We start from the raw sequence: 16286 nt of genomic DNA, 5'->3' as shown, positions 1-16286 counted from the left end.
AAGAAAAGGTCGGTATTAACAAAGGAAACAGTGTATGAAGAGATGGTGGTAAGAGGTTTTTAAAAGAAAAAGTAATTTCTGAGAAAGTTGAAGGTTGTTAAAGGTTTCTAAGAAAATGCAGAGAAGAGGGAAGATTTATGAAAGTTGTGGGAGTAGAGAAGTAAAAATGATGAGTAGCAGAAAAGTTATAGATGGCAGAAATTGTGGTCATGATTACCTCGAAAACCGGCGAAAATATTTGTTGTATCGTGGGGCAACACGTGTTCGGGTTATTAAATGGGAGAAGACGTGCGTCCTTTCAAATGTCAGAGACTGTTCAGGAACTTTCCCGCCACGCAAGGAATCTTCACCTACTTCCCAGTAATATTAAGTTGCGTCGCCGGAAAGTAGGGGGACTATCTGTATGGGGTAAAATTGATTGATAACATATGGTCAAACGGTAAGATGACACGTGGAGCCGAAGATAGACAAAGGGCGAGTCGGGAAATAATTAGTACCGAATGCAGCGTGTGTGACCGCTACCGGATGGATTCCGAAGGGAACGTAGTCGGCGGTAGAAGCTCAAAGATTTTCCATCGGACAGCATTCAATGAGAGAATATTTGCTAACATGAAATGAGCAGACGTTACAGAGAATATTTGCATTCAAGGTCTGTCGTTACATACTCATCAATGGACCTTTTATTATCATTTAAAGAGGAGCTTGATCCTAGGATCTTGTTTCCCTAGGTAGAACTATAAATAGTGGAGTTAACGGCCATTGTAAGCACACGAAACATTCCACACACAAAAGCTATACTTTACTATTTTGCTCTCATATTTACTATTCAAGCTCTCACTTTAACAGTTTCATCGTTGCTTTATCTTTACCTTCACATTTGCTCTTGGAAAGGTTGAGTTCAGAATCAGGCTTGTTTTCTTCTTTAATTTCAATCGCTAAATCTTAACTTCAGTCTTATTTCTTTATCGTTTTTGGATCAAATCGTTTCGTTTGTCTATAAATCATGTTACAAATTCACTGTACCGTTTTACGGGTAAACATCTATAATTTGTAACAAAAATCCAATTAGTTTTGATAAATAGCAAACTTAAGGTAAATCGGGTAAAATAATTTGTAATATAACATCGACATGTAGAGGAAAAAATCCCTAAAAATTATCCTTGTATTTTAAGCTTTTTGAATCCATCAATTCGATTTACAAAACGAAGCCCCGTTGAGCTTTATCTCTTAACCACAAGATCGAGAAAGTCAAATGCAGATTTGACGGGAACTTTGTGAGAGTTTGGTGTAAGCGGTGTGTATGAAAAGATTATTTCTCGAAATTCTTTCAATATTCAAGGTTAATAAATATATGTTTTTACTATTTATTTAATTATTTACCCCACAATAAAATTTAATTTGTTATATAGAGGAGTCCAATTACATGTATTATTAGAGTTAAAAGAAAAATATTATGGTATTAAAAAAAATAGAAAGAGATGTTCAAAACCTAGAGGATAAAATAGAAATTTAGCAGATTTAATAGAGATAGGACGGAGAGAATGCCTATAGTTTCAAGTTGGAGGCGGAGTTTGATCTTCTTTTGCATAAAGTTAGAGGAGGGAAATGACTTTCACCATTTTTCCAAATGTTACGAAAACAGTTGATCAAGTTGGATAGAATCATAGAACTTTTTGAAATAGAATACGGAATTTGTAACCTATACTATTCTAACATACATGAACATTGACTTCCCTTTAAATAATTATTAGTAACGTAAAAAATTATCTGCATCGAGTGTTTATACTAATTTTTGTTAAGTTGATCATAGGAGGAAAACAAAAGTTTATTAGGAGTCTTTTTTCAATAAATAATTTTTTTTAAGAAGATAATAGAACCATAATAAAAAAAGTTTTAGACTTCGTTTATGTCTTTGTTATAGTTCGTCAATCTTCTTGAAAGATTTAGTTTATCAAATGTAAGGCTGTCATATTACTACCTGAATCACCTACAACCAAAAAAAATTGTCCACCCTTCTTCGTAAAGTAATTAAACCTCCAAATCCTGTGGCATCTAACGCTAGAAAAGTAGAGTGAGAGGGATCTAATTTCTTGAGATTGGTACCAAGAGTCTTTTTGGTGGAATAGAGCTTTGCTTCTTGGAACTTTTATTTCAAAATGTATTCCATTTTAATGGTTGGCCAGTACTTAGTTTGAGCAGGTAATTATTAAAAAATATTGGCCACAAGAAATAAATGAATGTATAATAAAAAGGAAAATTTTTAAATGGATATAAAGAAATAATTTCTCGAATTCTTATCACTCCATAAGAATTATTGAAATATTTTGGCCACAAGAATTGATAAAAATGATTCACTATTTTTATTCAATCTACTTGCCATTAAGAGCACAAGGGAATAGCAAGGTGATCAAGTATAACTTTATATTATTATTTAAGATCATGTACAAAATAAAAGGTAGCTAACCATAGTTAAGTACTAACAATTGTAGTTAAATATAGTGACAAGTGCCATTTATTTATTTGCTTGTAGTAAACACCCGGTGCAGGTAAGTTTTTACCAATATGGATACCACAATTTCGGTCACTTTAAGTGTTGGGATATATACTATTAACCATGGGTTTGGTTTGGATATATGTATTTCTTATAGAATAATTTTATTCAATTTTAATAAGGTTTTGAATAGATCATATATCTGTATGTGTCCTTTAATTATATAGTAGATAATTAGTATATAGAGTTCAGCTTATACACGGAAGATTAAATCATCAATTCTTATAAGTATAAAGATAATGTTCACAATCTGAGATGGGAATTGGACGAACCATCGAAATGATTGTAACACAAGATTAAATATAATTTATCTTGATTATGACAATAGTATAATTCTGATTTCTTGTGCTAGTATATTTTGTATGTATTGAACAGACCAAGTAGAGACAAGTATTTTATATTGACTAAATAAAATAAGTCTATAGTCCATTAAATTTACTTATACTCTTAATATTGATATAATTATTATTAGGTGTGTATATTATTTATTATTTTAATTCATTAAAAGGCAAAATTCTTTTTTGGGTCAGTATGCCTGATAAATTGGACAATAATGATATACATTGGCGAAGTAATAGTTAGTTGATGGAATTCGTGTCTCGGTCTAGAGATTGGTGATGCACCCTTATGAAAGCTTATAAGTTTTCATGTGTAAACTCTGCAGGTGGATTTTGTATCCGTCACATGAAATAAGTTAAGCGAAAGTCTAAAGAAAATAATCAAGCAATTAAATTGTCAGTAATTTAATTTATTGATTAGTATCTGAATCATAACATGGGGAGTTAAATAAGGTTTAATGAAAGAATTTCAAAATTAAACCGAGGAGTGCAATTACGATTTTTTAGTGGAATAACTCATAATTTATTATGGTAGTATTACTTCGAATATTCCGAATTAAGTCCATAATAGGAAGCCTTGTTAATTAAATTTTGCAGTCCATGTTGTGCCTGAATAATTAAGAATTAAATTGAATCATGTTTCTTGGTGGAAAAGGTAGACCCAACAAGTTTATGAAAAGGTTTTAAACCCTAAAACCTATGACTATATAAAGGGGTCTTATTCCATAAGAAGGCCATGATTTTACTACACGGTTTTTCTAGGAGAAATTCGCCCATACGAATTTTGCTAATTTCGGGCCTTATTCGGGCCACACAGCAAAAGACTGCGGAACTGGAGGATGATCTCGTGGACGGTTTCGCTCTTACTTGAAGGCTCTTTTCATGATCGCAATCACGCTTCGAGAGAAAAGAGCCATTTGGGCGTTCAAGTAAGAACGAAACCGTCCACTAGATCATCCTCCAGTTCCACAGTCTTCTATTGTGTGACCCGAATAAGGCCCGAAATTGGCAAAACTTGTGTAGGCAAATTTCTCCTAGGAAAACTATGTAGTAAAATCATGTACTCCTTATGGAATAAGACCCATTTATATAGCCACAGGTTTTAGGGTTTAAAATATTTTCCTAAACTGATGGGTCTTCCTTTTTCACCAAGAAACAGGATTCCATTTAATTCCTAATTATTCAGGCACAACAGGAACTGCAAAATTTAATTAACAAGACTTTCTATTATGTACTTAATTCGGAATATTCGAAGTAATACTACCATAATAAATTATGAGTTATTCCACTAAAAATTCGTAATTGCACTCCTCGGTTTAATTTTAAAATTCTTCCATTAAACCTTATTTAACTCCCCATGTTATGATTCAGATACTAATCAATAAATTAAATTACTGACAATTTAATTGCTTGATTATTTTCTTTAGACTTTCACTTAAATTATTTCATGTGACGGATACAAAATCCACCGGAAGGTTTACACATGAAAAATTATAAGCTTTCATAAAGGTGTATCACCAATCTCTAGAGCGAGACATGGATTCCATCAACTAACTATTACTTCGTCAATGTATATCATCATTGTTCAATTTATCAGTCATACTGACCCACAAAAGAATCTCGCATTTTAATAAATAAAAATAATAAATAATATATACAACTAATAATAATTATATCATGATTAAGAGTATAAGCACATTTAATGGATTAGAGACTAATTTTATTAAGTCGGTATAAAATTATAACAACCCGACCGGTTATTTTGAGCTTTAGCATTCCAGTCGGTGGTTCGAGGTCTTGAGCGGCTTCATATTGTATATTATGACTTGCGTGTATGGCCGAATTCGATTTTCGGATGTTTTGGGATTCATTGGGATGGGTGATTCTCATTTTAGAAGCTTAAGTTGGAAATATTGACCGAGGTTTGACTTTTGTAAAAATATTCCCAGAATGGTGTTTCGATGGCTTCGATAGGTTTGTTTAATAATTTTGAACTTGGGCATATTTCCAGAATCGAATTCAGAGGTTCCTAAGTTGATTTGACTTATTTTGCCAAAAGTTATCAATTTGAAGGTTTAGAAATTTTTGTAGGTTTCGTTATGGTTTGACTTTATGGCTATCGGGTTCGAATTTTGATTTTGGGACTTGAAATAGGTTCGTTTTATTATTTGAAACTTGTTTGCAAAGTTTGGCGTTATTTCGAGTTGATTTGATAGGAATCGGATCCGTGGTTGTGTTTTTAAAAGTTCTTAAGTTTCAATATAAATTTCATGCATTTTTTATGTCCAATCGTGGTTTTAGATGTTATTTTGGTATTTTGATCACGCAATCGAGTTCGTATGATGTTTTCAGACTTGTATGAATGTTTGGTTTGGAGCCCCGAGGGCTCGGGTGAGTTTCAGACGCGTTTCAGAATGTTTTAAGAGTTTTAGTTTTACTGGTTTTTGAACTGGTGCTGTAGGTCTCGCAATTGCGAGACTCATTTGCGAGGTGGGAGTCGCATTTGCGAAGATCACTGGGGTCTGTCAGGTTCGCATTTGCGAACACAATGTTCGCTTTTGCAATGGAGATCTAGGCTAGGCTGGGTCGCATTTGCGATCATCATGGTCGCTTTTGCGATATGTTCAATGTTCGCATTTGCGAACTTATTGTCGCATTTGGGACATTAGCAGGGGTGTAACGAGTGTCTCTTTTGCAATCATTCTTCGCATTTGCACGGTTCGCAATTGCGAACCCCAGGTCACATTTGCGACACCTGTGCCTGAACATAAAGGCTGAAAGATGGATTTTAGTCTCATTTTCATATCTTTGAACCCTAGACTAGGTAGGTGGCGACTTGGAAAGGGAATTTTGACCTACAATCATTGGGTAAGTAGTTTTAATCAAATTTCAACTATATTTCATGATTATGTATGAGATTAACATCAAATTTATGAGAATCAAAGTGAAATTTGGGGATTTTTGTCAAGTTTTGAAAATAAAATAAAAATTTAGGTTTTGAGAGTCGATTTGGACTCGGATTTGAAAATAAAATACATATATAGACTCGTAGAGTTATGGTTAGTCAAGACCTATCCTTGGACCCGAGTTTTGATCGGGCGGGCCTAAGATTGACTTTTGTTGACTTTTTGGGAATTGTATAAAGATTATAGCTTTACTTATTGGAATTGGTTTCTCTTGCATTTTTTATGTTATCAAGTCGATTTTGGTTAGCTTTGAGCCGAGCGGAGGTGAATTGTAAAGAAAAAGCTATTGTTGAGTATTGATTTGGCCTTGCGTAAGAACCGTTGGTAATCCAATCTGAGATAATAATAGAATTGGCACGTGAGTTGTTCGTGCGGTTGTGATTGGTAATGTGGGCACGAGGTGCCAGGTGTTTATGATTCATGATTTTGGACCCGAGATTTGTGATTATGAAGTGTGTTACCTCGGAGCGATTCTAGTGTAAACCTTGTTTATCTGGTTGTCGTTTGTTTTCCTCAATATGTTTTACCAGTACTTTAATTGTGTTCCGAGTACTTGTTGTGTTATCACTTGTTTGCTCCTTGTTGCTATTTGTTGTTTCTCTCGTCCTTTGCTAGCATTATACTGTTATTCTTAGTTTATGCTTAGCTTTTTACTGATATTTGTTCCTCTCTCAGCATTATATAAGTATTTTGCACATGTTATTATGTCTAGTAGGTATCTTGACTGTATCTCGTCACTACTCTACTGAAGTTAGTCTCGATACTTACTGGGTACCGCTGTAGTGTACTCATGCTACGCTTGCTGCGCATTTTTGTGCAGATCCAGGTACCTCGGAGCGTGCCAGTTGTTAGATAGCTGATTGCGAGTTGCTGTGGAGACTACAAGGTATACCTAGGGATGGCAATTGGGACAGTGCAGGGTGGGGCAGGGCAAACACTAAATGGGGCAGGACAAAGGAAGATTTAGATGGGGCGGGGTGGGACATGGTACGGTTAAAAAAAAATTAAAAAAATAATGGGTTAGAGCAGGCAGGGCCACGGCAAACTTTATTTTGGAATATCTGAAAGTTGCTTTATTAATCTATTTGACATTTTGATTGAATAATCCAGTATCACTTCTATCTCTACTTTCCGTTATCATTTTTTTTTGTGGATTTGACTTTGAATATAGTAATTATAACGTCCAGTTGGATTGCTTATTAAATTCTTCATATTTCTACTAGTGAAATGATGAATTGAATGATATAATTTTTTTTGTTTAGAAAAATCTCAAACTTAATAACAAATTGTGTTTATTGTTTTTGCTGCCATTGGTTCAAATTGGTTCTTTAATTATATAAGGTTCAAATAAAACATTGAAAATGTTAAAAAATTATTTTAGAATACTGGAAAAGAAAAAATAAAGAAAAATTAATTTTAAAAAAAAACATAAACGGGGCAGGGCGAGGCATTGCTACGCTTGTTGCACATTTTTATGCACATCCAGGTACATCGGAGTGTGCTAGTCATTAGTTAGCTGATTGTGAGCTGCTGTGGAGATTTCAAGGTATACCCGCCATCCCTTTCCCATGCCTCGGAGGAATCTTCTGCTGTCTTTCTTTACCGCTGTTTATTTCTATTCCGGAACAGTTTGTACTTAGAGATTTTCTAGTGAACTCAGTAGAGCTTGTGACTTGTTCTACCGGTTTTGGGATATTGTGCTTCTATTGATGGTTGTTGTCTATGTATAGCAATTACTGGTTCATATTTAATGGTTGATTGGTTTAAATTTGTTAATAACTCAGTATGTGTTAGGCTTACCTAGTCTTAGAGACTAGGTGCCATCACGACTCCTAAGGAGAGATTTTGGGTCGTGGTAAAAATACTTGTCTCTACTTGGTGCGTTCAATACATACAAAATGTACTAGCACAAGAAGTCGGAATTATACCATTCCCATAATCAAGATAAATTATATTTAATCTTGTGCTATAATCATTCCAATGGTTTGTCCAATTCCATCTTAGATTGTGAACATAATCTTTATACTTATAAGAACCGATGATTTAATCTTCCGTATATAAGCTGAATTCTATACACTAAATCATCTACTATATAAGTAAAGGACAGAGACGGATATATGATCTATTTAAAACTTTATTAAAATTGAATAAACAATTATTCTATAAAAAATACTATATCCAAACCAAACTCATGGTTAATAGTATATATTCCAACAATCTCCCACTTGACTTTTAACCATGACAATTGTTAGAATATACCATATCTAAACACATGGTTAATAGTATATGCTCTAACACCGAGATATTCCAAAATCAAGGGTATCACAGATATTTTGATGGATGGAGTACTATTTGCTTGTTTTAATTAGTCTATCTTGATGTTTAGATGAGTCTTGTAATGGTTGCGTGATCTCGAGCGTACTGGCAAGTTTAAGATGCATTAAGAAGTGGTTTGTTAAAACTGTTTCACATTACATATCTTAATATGTAGTGGTTATTTTATACAAATTAGGATTTCTTTATACTTCTCATGCTATGTAGCAGCAATTTTCTGCTAACAGGGTGTCAGCAGAAAGATACTGAACTGATTTGAAACAAAGGCAAAATTTCTCCAATTGATGTTTCCTTGAGAACTGATAAGCTGAAACTCATTACTAAAGAGTAGAGCCCATTTTTGATTGCTCGTTTATGAAAAATGTCATAAATACAAATCAATCTCTTTTATCTTTGGCAAACAACATCATGCTAACACAAAGCTAGAAAGAAAACCAAAACATTTAAGCTTGAATAATACAGAGTTGGTTGCTCTATGCAGCTGCAGTGATGCACTCAATAGCCTGTTTGCAGATGCCAGTCATGGTTGCCTCAGGTCCATATACCTAGAACGACAAATTAAGAGATGGGAAAAATTAACAACGCTATTTCAAAGTTGTGTCAAATTGTTTATTCTATTGAAAAAGAAAATCTCTTTAGGCTAGTTATTGCTGGATGCTAATTCGTACCTCAATTGGGATGCCAATTTCTTCCCCGAGAGACCGCATTTTGGCAAGGCCCTTTTGGTAGTTTGGACCTCCTCTCCTGACATATATGTGCATTCTTGCAGCTTTAAGTTTTGATTCCTGTCACAAGAATGCCGAGTTAGGAGTGTCCAAATAACTGCAAGTCATATTGGAGATGACTCTGAGTTATGATGGTTAATTTCATACCTTCTCCTTCAAAGCTCGAATTATACCACTAAATGTGGCAGCAACATCAGTGAAGTTGGCTATTCCACCACCTATCACAAGGGCTCTCTTACGGCCATCAGGATCTGCAGTTGCACACTGCAAAGTTGGGATTGAAGTGACTATCTTTCTCCTAATAAGAATCTTTTGTTTTCATTCTCTAGATGCATAAATTAAGAATATGCCACAACGAGCGAACTCATGATTGTGTATTAAGTTCTAAAGCATGTCTAATCTTGTAAATTTATGCAAATGCTTTATGCTTACATCAATTACAACTCTGGCATACTGCAAGACCTCTTCTTCGTTTGGAGCACCGCTGTATTCTGCGTAGTTCCCAAGCTCAGAAGCATATCCAAGATCACCGACCTGGGAAGGTAATATAGCATGTGTATTAGAGCCGTGCAGGCAACAGAAGGGGAGTCAATTTAACCATATACAAACGGCATAAGTTTATCGAAGGAGATAAACATACAGTGTCTGCATAGATGACACTGGCACCTCCACCAGCAACCATTGTCCAAATTCGCCCCTTGGGGTTCAAGACTGTGAACTTCAAAGATGCACTTGTCTGAAATAGAATGATGGATTGAACGCATTAGCATGTAATAAGTTGTTAACAGAACCATCTTCTACCTAAAGCTGGCAGAGTTTGGACTCGACACTTTGCAAGTACTTTAATGCTCTATATTTCATGTTCAACAAACGTGCATGTACACATCTATATTAAAAGAATCATCCTTTTTTCATCTTGAGTATGCATTACGGAAAAGAGTCTCTAGAAAAACTAATTGATGAGAATATAACAGCAGTTTGATCCTTATTCATCTCTTTACTATTCCAAAAAATAGAGACTAATACATCTTTTTCTACATCCAGGGAGTGGGAGAGGGTTGACAATTCTGAGTCTTCTGTTTCCCATGACTTTTTATTTATTAAATGCCAAAGAGTCAAGATATACCTTTTCATCTAGCCCATGAATAAAGCTTTCTGTAGCACTCATCACTCTTCCAAATGGCAATGGAAATTCGATATTCTCCCACCTGCAGAAGAAAAGATGTAATGTTACACTAATGATGCGCACATTACTTTTACTCAATGTTTCCTGAAAACAGTAGAACAAGTAAATGTCAGCGACTAAATTGCAAGACATTACTTCTTGAAATTCTTAAAAGCAGCAGTGTCATCAAGCTCTCCCCTCATATCCAGTGGATAAGGCTTTCCTTCGACCAACGTGAAAGGATTCAACTCCAGGAAAGTAAAGTCCAGATCTGATACAAGGAAATGTTCAGAGGCTAAAGAAAATCCAAAAGGCTATTAAGATGATATGATAACGCAATTTGGGCATACCTTGAAACAAAGTATAAACCACTTTGAGGAACTCCTCAATTACTCCTTTGATCTGTACAATAAAAGTGAATTTCACATCAGTGATTTCAGATATACATTGCAGAAACAAATATGGCAAAAGAATACGGAGAATATAGATCTCTGTTTTTTTTCCTATCTTTTTTGAAGAATAAGAACAAAACTCAATGCTCCAACATAAAATGAAGTTACAATTTTAACAGGTGGCATTCAAGGAGCAAACTTTTCCTAGGTTATGGTTCTTTCGAACATTTACCTCAAGTGGTAGAGTAGCAACAAGTGGTGCACAAATCTCTGATGTAAAGGATGTCCCCGTTGGCAAAAAGATTGTCTTAACCTGGATTAACAAAGTTGTCATGTCAAATCAATATAAAAATATATAATACTGATTTGAACTTCAACATATCTTCAGTTGACTTGTAAAAAGAAGGGCACATTTCACATACCTTGTCCCAGTTCTCTTCGATATCTATTCCTCCACATTCAGAAAAGCTAACACTACAACCAAGTCTCTCTGAGACAATGTTAAGGTAAAACTCTTCATTGTGGGGTACAAATGGCTCAACAATGAAAGTTGTAATGGGCCCCTTGCATCCACCCATCTCCACCTTTAAATGTGAAAATACATGCAAACATAGGATCAAATTATAAGATATATATGTGCTAAAATGTCCGAGTATATATAATGTTTGTTTTATAAAGTATATAACATGTTCTCCTTGTAACAAAATCACAACAAAAGACAAGTCACGCAAAATTTTTATCACCTCTTTGCCTAAGCGTTCCTTCACGAAAGAAGCAACTTCAGCCAGATCAAGATTCAAGGCAACTAGCCCGCTTTTTCCACGCTTCCCAAATAACATATCAGGCTTTACCACCAATTGTGTTGAGGAAAGCCATGGCTCTTTCTCTACAAGCTCATTCAGATCAGTTGATTCTGTAACCTACGCCATAGAAAGGAAACATACATCATGATGTTGCAGCGAGGAATAAATTTCCGTGTTCTTATAATCTCTAAAATAAATGATGTAATGCAATCCATAATTGTCACAAGTAACATGAAAGAGTGTTTCTCCAGTCCTATCCATCTGAAATAGGAAATCCTCTGGTGGGTTCGTCCTCCTACCCCCATCACACGCGAAAAAGTAAATCTAAGACAGTGTTGTATGGAGTCTGGACATAGACAGAACAAGCTCATTATTTGCTAATTGCTTTGAGGCCCCTAAAGACGGGCAAAAGGATCACAATGAAAGACTTCAAGAAGATACACAAATTTGTTTTAACACACTGGTTGACAAGGGCGGCTAAGGCCATTGATTGAGCCCCCCCCCCCCCCCCCCAAAAAAAAAGATATTAAAAGCCCAAATCTTTGCTACTATTAGATAAAATAATGTATAACTGGTACAATTATCCTTTCAAATTTTACGTTTTTGTTTTGGAATTTGATTGAGGTTGTTCAAATGAATGAGAAACTTACAGTAGGCTTTTATCACTCACTAATTGATGCAATGATCTCCCTTTTGTTTTTATTTTTTCCACCTCCACATGGATTCATTATTTTGTCTGTTTAAGACGATTTCATTTTTCAGTTTTAACACGATTTGCTTGAATAGGCTATAAGAATGAATTGTAAATAAAAATAAGTACGAACTGTAAATACATACAATTTGCCAAGATTTCATTTTGTACCTCAAAAACGTAGAAGAATGAGCTTAAATAGAAATACATGTGAATAAGTTTAAGGCATCTTATTGAAATTTAGCTTTGGGCGACCAATTTTTTAAGACGTCCCTGCTGGTTGATATGCAGTAATTACCACTTGTAGAAATTTACTTACAGCTAAGAATCATATCCTATTATTCTTCAGTTTAGTAGCTGGCTCAGAGCCTGTGGTCCCAACATTCTTCCTAGTTCCTACACTATCATCAGCTAGACTCCTTTTCTTTTATTAGGCAGCTCTTTAGCAAAGTATCTGGACCAACCTAGGAATTTCCTCCGGATGGGCACAGATAGATCTCAACACTAGAGGTGACAGAAAAGGGGAATTAATTTTTTTGGCAGGATTAGATTCTGCACCTAAGTGATGCTAAGACAGAGTTACAGCCACTAGACTGCAACTCGAATAATTTCAAATAAATGCACAACAGAAACATCCTACATTTCGCTAATTCAGACTCAAATCTGCATCCTAAAATACAGTGTGCTCAGTAGGTCTAATTTTAACACCTAAATTGTTTCCTACATTAAAAAGATTTCAGGTGAGCCAATGTAAATTGAATTAAAATGTCATTGTTCACTTACCTGGGCAGATTTGATGGCCAAATTATAACCAGCTAGCCTCTTGAAATGCTCTTTCAACAATCTCTTGGAATCATACTCTCTGATCTTCTTGCGGGCCATTTTTGCTTCCCTAACAAGACAAATATAAAATCTGAGCACAGATCCAGAATCCCATAAACCAAAATAATTAACAAAGCCTCCAAATTTTATCCTATTATTTGACAAAATTACAGTGATGGAGAAAATTAGCACGAGAGTTGGGATCTATACCGTTATAAAAGAGAACCCAAAAGTTGAATATTTGCTATGATTTAAAGATTTACAACTTACAACACAGGCTGAAATCTTGTGTCTCAACTGCCACTATTTATACTTGTGTGAAATGGGGTTTCAGAGATGGCTGCTGGAAATTATAAATATGGACTAATTGAAAATTAGTACTATAAACAAAAATACAGAAAATAGAATCATATAATAGCGGGAAGTAGTTGTTGTATGTATGGACAGCGGACACATGTGAAGCAAAAGGAAACTACCTACCCACCAATGTGGACCAACTAATTTTTCCGTTCTATTTATCTGCCACACTTCCATTTTAGTCGGTCTAAAAAAATATAAATTTCTTTATTAAGAAATAATTTAAATTAAAAAATTGATTTTATTTTTAATGAAATTATTTGTTATCACAAAAAAATGTGTTTTAAAAGGCGTGGGCGTAAGGCGCGGGGCGTAAACCCCATAGGTATTTAATTTTTAATATTTTATAAAATAATATAATGACAGTTAATATTTTTAAACAGGTAAAATTACATAAAAATTGAAGAAAACTATATATATGTGCTCCATCCCCACAAAAAACTAATCAAAACAATCTATTGTACGTTACTTACAAGCACAAGTAATTTGAGTCTAAAAGAATAAAGTTTTCTATATGGAGAAACAAAAAGGATGATTAACCTGCAATTTGAACTTTGAATTTGTTGCTATGAAGAAAAATGTAGTTCTCTTTGTATTTGTAAAAAAAATTAAATATTCGTTGCTTTTGGGAGATATTAGCAGACTAGCGGACAAGATAAAAAAGTGAAAAAACCATGAATTAGGGCTTAAATCAATAAAAAATGTCTTTACTTTTAAATTTAATACTTTTGGGTTCATTTTTAAACCTTTTGAGTAATTACCAAACTGACTTTTGAAAAATTGGGTATTATATGAAGGACTAATTCAACAAATTTTGTTTTAATTTGAAAAAGTCTCTGGGGCTTACTCCTTATTAAAAAAATGCGCCCCGAACGCCCGGGCGTACGCCCCGAACGCTCGGGCGTACACTCCAAACGCCCGGGCGTATAACCCAAATTGCGGGGCGTACGCCTCTTGAGACTTTCGCCCCGGAGCGTTTTTGGTACGCCTTACCCCAGAAACGCCTTTTAAAACAGAGCAAAAAATCAATAACTCATTCTGAATGTTATGTTTTAAAAATATTTTTTTCCTTTCTTGAACTTCATATCCAATAAAATAAGGTCACATAAAATTGACAGGAGTAATATGTATGCTTTTATTATTGGCATATACTATATAGTACAAAAGTTGGAATCTCTTGTTGGTTTAATGCTTGGCAGCCTCATATGGTCTTGCTTAATTACCATATCTCCACGATTGGGAATTAGACATACCGATATATTTTGATTTCTCTAATTTCCTCGACATCATTATACAAAGAATAGATTTTTATACTAAGATAGCTACTGTTTCCTTAAGGACACCAATCCAAAATTTAAAATAGTATGTAACCATATGTGAGAATAGGTGCTGACTTGGTTTTTTTTCTTTTTCCTTTTTTACTTGATATACTCTAACATATCAAATTCTCAAATATATACATAGTTTGAATGGAAAATAATTTGACTAGTCAATTTTTGAGAGGGAGAAGATCATCATTTGGATGTGCTCCATATAGCGTCTTTTTTGTTTCCTGTGATGACACACAGGTGTCCGAATAGAAGAATTTTCCCGAAATGATAACATCAAATAATTGAATCTCAATTTCTTGATTGTGCTTGGGCTCCAAAACAACAGTCCGCTGGCCACGTGCTACAAATTCAATCGTAACATAACATGTTCAAATCGCAGGAGTCGGAGTATCACAATTTTAAGTCGCATACATCAGGCTGCCTTGTTAATTTATTTCCTATTTTCCTATTATTAATTGTGTGCATTTTTTTTGGTTACATTCGCATCATAGTCTTGTAGATTCTCCCTTACTTTATCTCGCAAGTGTGTAACTTATATTTTTATTCTTGAGAATTATTGCATCATGTTATGGTTGTGTCATGTGTGTCTTTTTGTGTCTGTGCACAAAAGGCAATAGTAATTGAGGAAATGCAAGAAGAGTTGGCAAAGGTGCGTCGATCAATATCTAACAATAAATGCTTCTTAAATTTATATTTTATGTGATAGGGTAAAGTGAAGTGCCACCATTAATTACAGTTAAAGAGTGTGAGTCAAACATGATGTGCAGCTGCTCCGCATCATTCTATCACATAGATATGTGAATTATAGAGGTGAGCTCAATATGAATGAATGTATATATAGGATTTAAGTTTTACACAAATTGACAGTGTCTTAAAATTATACACTGATAGTGTAATTTTACCTATTATAAAATATTATTTATCACTTATTCTAAGTTATCAATCAATACTATTAAATAAAGTTATCTATAATTATTTTTTAAGTGGCTTGATTGTATAAATATTTTATATTATTAGTTCAAGGACAAAATTTATACACACTCATATATATATATATATATATATATATATATATATAAAGAGAGACACATTACCATCTTTTTTGGGATTAAGAGCAACATGAGTTTGTAAATCTGTTATATTAGTCCCAAATGCCAGTCAATGTGGTTAACTAATTCAGTCAAAACTGTACTACGTCTGCCTCTTAGTATTTGTTTGACTCTTGTTTTTGGCAGCCATCAGCCCAGCTCCAACATTACTGCATTTTGCCATAATGTACTCAGTTTTTGGAGAAATTGGGATCCAATGCTCCCTCATTTTTGCCGCAAAATGGGGATAAATAGTGTCACTTCAAATTATCTCTTTCATTATTACTCTTACTATTTTATTATTATTTTTATTATTTTTATTATTTAACTCTTTTAATTTATCTCTTTATATATACCTAATTATGTTTATGTAATATTTTTATAATATTAATTTTATATCTTAACTTTGGCGTATAATTTTGATAAAATAATTTTCGTGCATTTATTATTTTTATGTAGAAATGGTAGTAGATGAAAATCATTGATTTGAACAATTATTAGCTCGACACAAAAGAATTAAGGACAAAGATGCTCATTTTACACTTCGTAATGCATTAATAGATCATTTATAGGAGCATACCAGAGGTGAAAGTTGAATATTTATGTAGTATTTAATCTAAATTTTACCATAATGTAATATGTATAATTATCCGGTATCTCAATGATTTCACTTTTATTTGAATTATCCGTTAATATATATAATCTATAATATTTGCTTACAAA

General features: G+C 33.9%; 1 protein-coding gene across 2 annotated transcripts; it reads right to left on the bottom strand.

Moving 5' to 3' along the window:
* Nucleotides 1-8506: 8506 nt before the first annotated feature.
* On the bottom strand, nucleotides 8507-13214 carry LOC107781279 (ATP-citrate synthase alpha chain protein 2). 2 transcript variants are annotated; one of them, XM_075226674.1, is made up of 13 exons: nucleotides 12998-13214; nucleotides 12749-12857; nucleotides 11215-11391; nucleotides 10894-11055; nucleotides 10704-10784; nucleotides 10430-10481; nucleotides 10236-10350; nucleotides 10041-10122; nucleotides 9555-9650; nucleotides 9347-9448; nucleotides 9062-9178; nucleotides 8858-8974; nucleotides 8507-8734 (listed from the first exon to the last, which is right to left on the bottom strand). In XM_075226674.1, the coding sequence occupies exons 2-13, from the start codon at nucleotides 12845-12847 to the stop codon at nucleotides 8663-8665; spliced, it is 1272 nt and encodes a 423-aa protein (XP_075082775.1). In that variant the 5' UTR covers nucleotides 12848-12857; nucleotides 12998-13214; the 3' UTR covers nucleotides 8507-8662. The 2 variants fall into 2 exon arrangements, with proteins under 2 accessions (XP_075082775.1, XP_075082776.1); XM_075226675.1 differs by having other exon boundaries at nucleotides 13058-13195.
* Nucleotides 13215-16286: the final 3072 nt, after the last annotated feature.

Source organism: Nicotiana tabacum, chromosome 12 (assembly GCF_000715075.1).
Source record: "Nicotiana tabacum cultivar K326 chromosome 12, ASM71507v2, whole genome shotgun sequence".
NCBI lineage: Eukaryota > Viridiplantae > Streptophyta > Magnoliopsida > Solanales > Solanaceae > Nicotiana > Nicotiana tabacum.
The sequence above is the reverse complement of the archived record's forward strand: the minus strand, read 5'-3'. Positions and strand labels throughout refer to the sequence as shown.

What these genes read in the sequence shown, in the direction of transcription:
- LOC107781279 (XM_075226674.1), bottom strand. Translation starts at nt 12,847, where the DNA reads ATGGCCCGCAAGAAGATCAGAGAGTATGATTCCAAGAGATTGTTGAAA. An exon ending in TGGCCATCAAATCTGCCCAG is followed by an intron (nt 11,392 to 12,748) that starts GTAAGTGAACAA and finishes TCTATGGCGTAG; the next exon opens with GTTACAGAATCAACTGATCT. An exon ending in ATGCCAGAGTTGTAATTGAT is followed by an intron (nt 9,179 to 9,346) that starts GTAAGCATAAAG and finishes CCAACTTTGCAG; the next exon opens with TGTGCAACTGCAGATCCTGA.